Here is a 9410-nt window from a genome sequence, read left to right on the forward strand (position 1 = left end):
GCATGGAGAGTTATTTCCTCTCATGAGCAGAACATACGTGGTGGTTGGCCGTCCGCTGTAGTCTTTGCGGTGTGTTCAAGTGAAACTTTTTGTCCAAAACGTGAGGTGGCGTGAGGTGACGCCACAGGCGGCCTTCGTCACCTCTATCTCTTGCCGTCTGCTCGGTGTGTCAGGGTCTTCAGGTGTGCTAATGGTTACAACACTCCAGTCCATATCCCGGTTTAAAGTGACACCACTGTAAATATAACTTTATCTCCATTTAAAAGACTAACATACAGGCAAACTGCGCCACTCTGCAGGACGCCATTGTAACCCTGTCCTGTTTTTCGGGTTCATAGTGCAGCAGATTCTGACCGGAGCTACAGCCTGACTCATGGCGGACGGCTGCAGTACACAACATTTGACAGGTTTTGGTGTGCTTGACAGAGAGCACTGTTCAAGCAAACCCAACCGAATTAAAAACGTTACAAAGTCCAACAAACTCAAAATGTGAAAGTGACCCTAAGCTCTGACGCAGTTTAATATGGTAACTTAAACTTTCTGTCACTTACTATGGTAACCAGCTATTTTATGAACACCCACACACTTTATACTGATACATTTTGATGCTGATTTAAAATCTCTAGAACTGTCGATAATCAGAGCTCAACAATCAGAGATCAATAACCAGAGATGAAGTTCAGTGAAGAGAAACAAACTTTATTTGTTCCAAAAATAGAAACATTTTCATCAGAAATATAAATATTACACTTTAAAACTCCAAATACCAAAACCCCCGCTGCCCCCCCGCAGTACTCAGGCAGTACTACACAGTACTGTGTAGTCCTTCAGAGGACTGTGTAGTCCTTCAGTACTGCGGTAAACTCTTTAATATTTTTTGGAACATGATAGAATAAAATAGATCCATCTGAGCCCTGCAGGGGGCGTGGCCTCTGACAGCCCACATGATCACACTGTAAAAAAATTAAATATTAAAGTTTAGAATATTTTCAAAGAGCCCACACTGTAAAAAAAATCAAAGACAAGCATCAACACTGCAAAGAAAAAAAACTAAAGAAACAAAAATGGAAGAACCCGCCAGGTCATATGCTGAGGCCGTTGCCATAGTGGCAGCAGTAGCGGGTACGATAGCAGCTCTGTTTATTTGGCCTTAAGTCAGCTAACAGGAAGTGATGTCACAGCTCAAACATCCAGGCCCTGCCGTGTCAGGAAGTCTTCAAGTGCGCTCAGTCGCTCCACCAGCATCACGTCCAGGTCCGACTCGTCATCAGCGTGGCCTCCGCCATGGCAATGTCGCCGAGCCACAGCCCGTTTCCTGGGCATCACGGCAACAGGAAGTCCCACCCCTAAAACAAACAGGTGACATAGGTTGGAAAAATCACCTGATTGGTCTAAAATAATTTACCTGTCCAACCTGTGGCTCCTTCAACGCACAGTATTCCCAAATATATAATCTTATTCACACCGCCGTTTCAGGGCGCCATATTCATGTCCCTGTGACCTCTCTCTTTCTATATGAATGTCCCGTGAATGAAGGAGGAAGGAGGAGGAGTAGTAAGGAGGAGAAGGGAGGAGTAGGAAGGAGGAGGAGAAGGGAAGAGTAGGAAGGAGGAGGAGTAGGGAGGGAGGAGGAGTTGAGGAGAAGTAGGAAGGAGAAGTAGGAGGGAGGAGGAGTAGGGAGGGAGGAGGAGTTGAGGAGGGAGGTGGAGTTGAGGAGGAGAAGTAGGAAGGAGGAGGAGTAGGGAGGGAGGAGGAGTTGAGGAGAAGGGAGGGAGGAGGAGGAGGGAGGAGGAGGGAGGAGTCGTAGGGAGGGAGGGAGGAGGAGTTGAGGAGAAGTCGGAAGTAGGAGGAGGAGGGAGAAGTCGGGGTGGGCGTTCTCGGCCCGTTCCTTTCCCAGCATACCTTGCGGCCTCTTCCTCTTCCTGGGCTGCGTGAAGTCAGGAAAGAGGAGGAGCCTGCGTCTCTTCTGCTGGCCAATCACAAACAGCGCTCCGTCCTTCTCACGTGGCTCCTCAAATATTGTCTCCAGACTCCTGCAGGAGGACTCCTTTTTTTAATTCTTACTCTGCATTTATTCACCTTTGTCAAACCTGGGATTTGTAGTTTTTTTTACCTGTTGGTGGTGGGGGATTTGTAGTTCTTGTTGGTATAAATTTCTTCCAGACTGAACTCTTTCTTCTTTAACCTGAAAAACATCATTTGGTTTGAATATTTTGAACACTTTGAATCTCTTGTTCTGTTAATTTCTTCTCCTGACCTTTTCATCTTTGGCAGTCCCATTGGTGTGAGCGGCGTTTCACGTGGCGACGCCCGCCGAATTCTTATCTGAGATACACGTTTACCTCGCTGACACAAAAACATGGAAGGAATGACAGAACAGAAACTTCTGGATTATTCTGAGAATCAATGAGGTCCAGACGTTAAAACTAATCAAAGAAAACATTTCAATAAGCTCCACCTCTCCGTTTGTGCTGAGAAACTCGCAGCCTGCAGCTGATTGGTTGACAGGAGACGGAGCAGACAGGCCATTGGCTGAACATGGGGGGAGGGGCAGGGCCCGCCGTCGGGGCAGGAGGATTCTCCGAGAGCTGTGATTGGGTCGCTGCTTCTGCATCCGCCGGGCGGGAAAAACTAACGGGCTAATCAAACAGACACACAGACAGACAGACAGACACACAGTTAGATCTTCACGGTAATAAATAATTCTTGTTGACGTGATGATGTCATGGTTGGGGCGTTACCTGGGAGAGAACAGGCGTACGTAGCTGCAGAGAGAAACAAACAGGTTGATGAAGATCAATGAAACATTGAAACAAAGGTCAAAGGTCATTCAATTAACGACATCATCAGTTTGGAATAATGAGGTTAATGCTAACCAGTGGTCGATGCTCAGACTGGGCGGGGCTGTCCAGTCCTTCAGTGGACGCGTGGGACGACTACAAGCTCCGCCCCTCACTGACTCTGTCATTGTCTCCACGGCAACAGCTGACAGGCGCACCATGGGAGCAGGGCTAAAGCCAGAGGAGGAGAAAGAGGAGGAGCTAAGCCATAAGTGAAGGGCACTGTGATTGGAGAAGAGGGAGGGGGGCAGGCTGAAGTCTGAGAAATGCCATTGGTCTGAAGAGACGCTGAGTGCTTCTGATTGGCTGCCTACCCCCCCACTCTGGGCTGACTGCAGGAGGTGCAAGGCATGCTGGGAGTAGGAGGAGCTGTAGAGAGTTGAGGAGAAACATTGTTTACATGAGTTCAGTTTTAAAATCATCACAGTAGATTTATTGATAACGGCTCTCTCTCTCTCTCGCTAGCCCGCTCTCACCTGTAACCATTCTGCCTGACGACACTGATGACCTTCTCTGATTGGCTGGCCCCACTCTCTCTTCTTCTGTGTTTCCTCTGGTTGAAGTTGTGCAGAGTGAGCAGTTGCTCCTCTTCTCCTCCTCTGAAGGAGACCACCATCCGCCCCACAAATCTCCCAGCATCCTCCTCTTCCTCTTCTTCTTCTTCTCTGTTTACAGGACGAACCGGCCCATCTCTTCTTCTGTGGTTCTTCCTCCTCCTCTTCCTCCCTCTCCCCTCCTCCTCCTCCTCCTCCTCTCCTCTGCTCCGCCTCTGCTCTGATTGGCTCAAACTAGATAATAAAGGAGGTGTAGGTGTGTCCTGGCTGTCTGAGGATGAAGATGGCGGTGATGAGGGGTAAGGGGTGCATAGGGAGTGGGAGGAGCCTAATGGAATGGCGGCAAAACCTGAAACAGAATGTGAACAGAAAAAAAAGTTCATGTTGATTGTAATCATGTTTATTTGTGTGTTTATTCCTTAAGTGTGATTCAAGCTGCAGCTTCTCGCTGTCCGAGCTGGTTTAGAAACAACCCTATTCCTGGTTTTTGGATCCAGCACCCACTCAGGGATGTGCGTGTCCTTTTCAGTTTTCATCCATTTTCTTCCATTTATCCGAGGTCGGGTCATGGTGGTAACAGGCACAGTAAGTCAACCCAGACTTCCCTCTCCTCAGCAGCGTTTTCCAGCTCCTCCTGGGGGATTCCGAGGCGTTCCCAGGCTAGACGGGATATATAATCCCTCCAGCGCATTCTGGGTCTGCCCCGGGGTCTCCTCCCAGTTGGTCATGCCTGGAAAACCTCTAAAGGGAGGCATCCTTAATAGATGCCCAAACCACCTCAACTGGCTCCTTTTGATGCGGAGGAGCAGCGGCTCTACTCCAAGCTCCCCCCGAATTTCCGAGCTCCTCACCCTATCTCTAAGGCTGAGCCCAGCCACCCTCCGGTGGAAGCTCATTTCGGCCGCTTGTATGAGGTCCCCAAACTGAAAACCCTCCTCCCGCCGGCTGCTCCTTGAGATCCTGTCTATGAACATCACAAACAGGACCGGTGACAAGAGGCAACCCTGGTGGAGGCCAACACGCACTGGGAACGTGTCTGACTTTGTGCCGAGGATGCGGACACAGCTCCCACTTTGGTCATACAGGAACTGGATGGCTCGTACCAACGGCCCCGGAGCCCCATATTCCCGCAGTACCCCTTGCAGCACCCCCCGCAGCACCCCCCGCAGCACCCTAGAGTAAGCTTTCCCCGGAAGGCTGAGAAGTGTGATACCCCGATAATAGAAGCACACCCTCCGGTCCCCCTTTTTGAAAATGGGGACCACCACACCGGTCTGCCACTCCACAGGCACTGTCCCAGACCTCCATTGAAAAGGCGTGTCAGCCAAGACAGCCCAACAATGTCCAGAGCCTTTAGCATCTCAGGGTGGGAGTTCCTCAAAGTATTCCTTCCACCGCCCAACAATGTCCTCAGTTCGGGTCAGCAGTTCTTTACCCCTGCTGATAACAGCCTGGGGAAAGCCCTGCTTTCCCTTCCTGAGCCATCAGATGGTTTGCCAGAACCTTGTTGAGGCCAGCCGAAAGTCCTTCTTCAAAGCCTCCCGGGCTCCTCCCACACCGGGTTTCTCCCAACCACTGAAGCCACAGCCCTTCGACCACCCTATACCTGTTAGCTGCTTCCAGAGACCCCTGGTCTAACCAAGCACGAAAGGCCTCCTTCTTCAGCCTGACGGCTTCCTTCACCACCGGCGGGTTCTAAGGTTGCTGCCACGACAGGCACCGATGGTCTTCTGGCTGCAACTCCTAGCCGCAGCTTCTACAATGGAGGCTTTGAACATGGACCACCAACCTCCCCCGGGATGAGGGAGAAGTTCTTATGCAGGTGAGAGTTGAAGACCCCACGGACAGGGGCCTCTGCCAGACGTTCCCAGTTCACCCGCACTGCACGTTTGGGTTTGCCAGGTCTGTACCAGTCTGATCCAACTCATCACCAGGTGGCGATCAGTTGACAGCTCTACTCCTCTCTTTACCCGAGTGTCCAAAACATGGCTGCAGATCTGACGAAACAACTACCAAGTCGATCATCGATCTTTGGCCTAGAGTGCTCTGGTACCAGGTACACTTATGAACATCCCTATGCTTGAACATGGTGTTTGTTATGGCCAATCCATGACTAGTACAGAAGTCCAACAACAAAACACCACTCAGGTTCAGATCGAGCAGGAACGAGAGGGAACGCGACCCTCTCGTTCACCGGGGAAAACTCCAACACAGCGGTGCTCAGCCGGGACCCCCGCCCGGCGCCTCTCACCCTGGGCAACTCCAGAAAAAGAGAGAGTCCAGCCCCTCTCCAGGAGTTTGGTTCCAGAACCGGCGCTGTGCGTAGAGGCGAGCCCAACTATGTCTAGCTGGTAGCGCTCCACCTCCCGCACCAGCTCCGGCTCCTTCCCCACCAGAGAGGTGACGTTCCACGTCCCTAGAGCCAGTCTGCGCTGCCGGGAATCAGAATGCCCAGGCCTCCGCCTACGCCTGCCACACGGCTCTGCATGCACCCTTCCCCCATGCCTCTCCCTGCGGGGGGGTGGGCCTACAGGGTGGCGGCTCCATGTGGTTGTTTCCCTCTTCCGGGCAAGGTGGCTTGCTCCAATGTCTACCACTACATAGGGGTATTTGTTGAAAGTTTTTTTTCAAAGTTGAATTGATTCAAATGTAATTTATCTGAGTCATTGTTGTGTTTTGTTCTTTGGTATCCTTGATGGTGAAGGATTCAAATCGACTCACCAGGAGAATTGCTGGTTTCCTCCGCTCTCTGCCGGCTCCTCCTCCTCCTCCTCCTGCTCCTCCTCTCCAGAGAGTCAAGACGACGACCTAGGGAGGACAAAGCTCCTCGCAGGAGGCGCCGCACCTCCAACCGGTGAGCTGAGAGAAGTCGAGGCAGAAGGGAGGAGCAGGGGCAGCAGGGAGGAGGAGGAGGAGGAGGAGGAGGAGGAGGAGGAGGAGGAGGAGGAGGAGAAGGAGAGGCAGAATGAAAAGACAAGGAAGGAGGTGAGGAAAGGAGAGGGACATGAGGAGAGGAGGGAGAACGAGGAGAAACCCTGGAAGAGGGTAAAGGCGAAACAGTGGGAGGAGCAAAACAAGGAGGAGGTGGTTGAAAGAGAGAGACGGGGGAAGAAGAAGAGGAGGACGCAGGAGGAGGAATACAAGGAGAAAGAAAGACAGGGAGAGGAGGAGCAGACGAGGAGGAGGACTGAGGAGAAGGAGAGAGGAAGGAAGGAAAAGGAGCTGCAGAGGAACTGCAGGGAGGAGGAGAAGGAGAAGGTTTAGAGGAGAGGAAGGTGTTAAGAGGAGTTGAAGAAGCAGAGGAGGTAAAGCAAGGAGGTGAAGAGGAGGAGGAGGAGGAGGCGCAGGTCCAAAGAGGTGCAGGATGAGAGAAAACTCCTGAAGGAGGAGAAAAGGAGTCAGTACTCTCTCTCTCTCTGTTTCTCTGCATACAAACAACAGGTCTCTCGCCCACAGACTTACTTTAATATAAACATGATAAATAACAAACAAATCAAACTCACCGCTTTGGGGCTTGTTGGCGTCATCACCATCATAAGCCAATGGGAGGACAGGGGGTGGGGTTACCGTGACGAGGTCTGGCCTTTTGCCTTCCCTCTTGGTCAGTGTCAGCGGTCGAGTGAGCATGGCAAAGACTGAGAGAGAGACAGAGAAAGAGGGAGAGAAAGAGAGACAGAGGTAGAGAGAGAGAGAGAGACAGAGGGAGAGAAAGAGAGACAGAGGTAGAGAGAGAGAGACAGAGGGAGAGAGAGTGAGGGAGCAAGAGAGAGAGACAGAGGGAGAGAGAGTGAGGTAGCAAGAGAGAGAGACAGAAAAAGAGAGAGAGACAGAGGGAGAGAGAAAGGAGAGAAACAGAGAGAGAGAGACAGAGGGAGAGAGAGAGAAAGAAGAGAGAGAGAGACAGAGGGAGAGAGAGAGAAAGAAGAGAGAGAGAGACAGAGGGAGAGAGAGAGAAAGAGAGAGAGAGAGAGAGGGAGAGAGCGAGGGACAGAAAGAAAGAAGAGAGATCGATAACTTATATATATATATATATACTGTATATACTATAGATATAATCACCATAGACTGGATATCACTCTAACATGCTAGAACCTCCTGCTTTATCTCGCGAGATTTGAATGACTCCTGTTGTTAAATCCCACAGATATTCTAGTGAAACTGAATGTATTTTCACTGTCAGCTGATTAACGGAAGATTTTCCCGGGTTGGTTCCGTCACAGCGGGATATGGTGTGACGAAGCACGAAGGGAAAACTTGGGGAAATCGGGAAATTTGCGGGTTGAGGAGGTTTAAACGGGATTTAGGGAAAATAAAGGGAAACTGATCGAGCTAACGGCGGCTAGCTGCCGTTAGCAGGCGTACCTGTGTCTGAAGCAGTTAAACCGGGACATTTTAAAGGTTCATTTACCTTCTCAAGCCCCGGGGGTCCGTTACTCTCCGTTAAATCCTCTTATCTGTCATTTTAGTCGGATTACGGGCCAGAGAAAGCCGAGTCTGGGCGTTATCTCAGAGGAAACGAAGCCTCTGTGATCACAGCGGACCGGCGTCAAGCTAACACATGATACAACGACGTAACATCCGGGGAACTATCAAAATAAAAGCTCCCGTTTCTTCTGGTTCTACTGGTTCTTCTGTTTCTACTGGTTCTACTGGTTCTTCTGTTTCTACTGGTTCTACTGGTTCTTCTGTTTCTTCTGTTTCTACTGTTTCTTCTGTTTCTACTGTTTCTTCTGGTTCTACTGGTTCTACTGTTTCTTCTGGTTCTACTGGTTCTACTGGTTCTACTGTTTCTTCTGTTTCTTCTGTTTCTACTGTTTCTTCTGTTTCTACTGGTTCTACTGTTTCTTCTGTTTCTACTGGTTCTACTGGTTCTACTGTTTCTTCTGTTTCTACTGGTTCTACTGTTTCTACTGGTTCAACTGTTTCTTCTGTTTCTTCTGGTTCTACTGGTTCTACTGTTTCTTCTGTTTCTACTGTTTCTACTGTTTCTTCTGTTTCTACTGGTTCTACTGTTTCTTCTGGTTCTACTGGTTCTACTGGTTCTACTGTTTCTTCTGTTTCTTCTGTTTCTACTGTTTCTTCTGTTTCTACTGGTTCTACTGGTTCTACTGTTTCTTCTGTTTCTACTGGTTCTACTGTTTCTACTGGTTCAACTGTTTCTTCTGGTTCAACTGTTTCTTCTGTTTCTACTGTTTCTTCTGGTTCTACTGGTTCTACTGTTTCTACTGTTTCTTCTGTTTCTACTGGTTCTACTGTTTCTTCTGGTTCTACTGTTTCTTCTGTTTCTACTGTTTCTTCTGTTTCTACTGGTTCTACTGGTTCTTCTGTTTCTACTGGTTCTTCTGTTTCTACTGGTTCTTCTGTTTCTACTGGTTCTACTGTTTCTTCTGTTTCTACTGGTTCTACTGGTTCTTCTGTTTCTACTGGTTCTTCTGTTTCTACTGTTTCTTCTGTTTCTTCTGTTTCTACTGGCTCTACTGTTTCTTCTGGTTCTACTGGTTCTACTGTTTCTTCTGTTTCTTCTGTTTCTTCTGTTTCTACTGGTTCTACTGTTTCTTCTGTTTCTTCTGGTTCTACTGTTTCTTCTGTTTCTTCTGTTTCTACTGTTTCTTCTGTTTCTACTGGTTCTACTGTTTCTTCTGGTTCTACTGGTTCTACTGTTTCTTCTGGTTCTACTGTTTCTACTGTTTCTTCTGGTTCTACTGTTTCTTCTGGTTCTACTGGTTCTTCTGTTTCTTCTGTTTCTACTGTTTCTTCTGGTTCTACTGTTTCTTCTGTTTCTACTGGTTCTACTGTTTCTTCTGTTTCTTCTGGTTCTACTGGTTCTACTGTTTCTTCTGGTTCTACTGTTTCTACTGGTTCTACTGTTTCTTCTGTTTCTTCTGTTTCTACTGTTTCTTCGGTTTCTTCTGGTTCTACTGGTTCTACTGTTTCTTCTGGTTCTACTGTTTCTACTGTTTCTTCTGGTTCTACTGTTTCTTCTGGTTCTGCTGTTTCTTTTGTTTCTTCTGGTTCT

General features: G+C 48.9%; 1 protein-coding gene across 2 annotated transcripts; it reads right to left on the bottom strand.

The window, feature by feature from the left end:
• Positions 1-678: 678 nt before the first annotated feature.
• wu:fi75a02 (uncharacterized) lies at positions 679-7962 on the bottom strand. Of its 2 annotated transcripts, XM_020636996.3 has the most exons (11): positions 7803-7962; positions 6898-7029; positions 6116-6772; positions 3317-3743; positions 2877-3209; positions 2742-2765; positions 2459-2639; positions 2258-2346; positions 2114-2185; positions 1903-2033; positions 679-1346 (listed from the first exon to the last, which is right to left on the bottom strand). In XM_020636996.3, exons 2-11 carry the CDS (start codon positions 7019-7021, stop codon positions 1183-1185), a joined length of 2202 nt encoding a protein of 733 aa, XP_020492652.2. In that variant the 5' UTR covers positions 7022-7029; positions 7803-7962; the 3' UTR covers positions 679-1182. The 2 variants fall into 2 exon arrangements, with proteins under 2 accessions (XP_020492652.2, XP_065821811.1); XM_065965739.1 differs by having other exon boundaries at positions 2114-2346.
• Between the last annotated feature and the right edge of the window lie 1448 nt (positions 7963-9410).

The sequence above is a fragment of the Labrus bergylta genome, chromosome 17 (assembly GCF_963930695.1).
Source record: "Labrus bergylta chromosome 17, fLabBer1.1, whole genome shotgun sequence".
Taxonomy (NCBI): domain Eukaryota; kingdom Metazoa; phylum Chordata; class Actinopteri; order Labriformes; family Labridae; genus Labrus; species Labrus bergylta.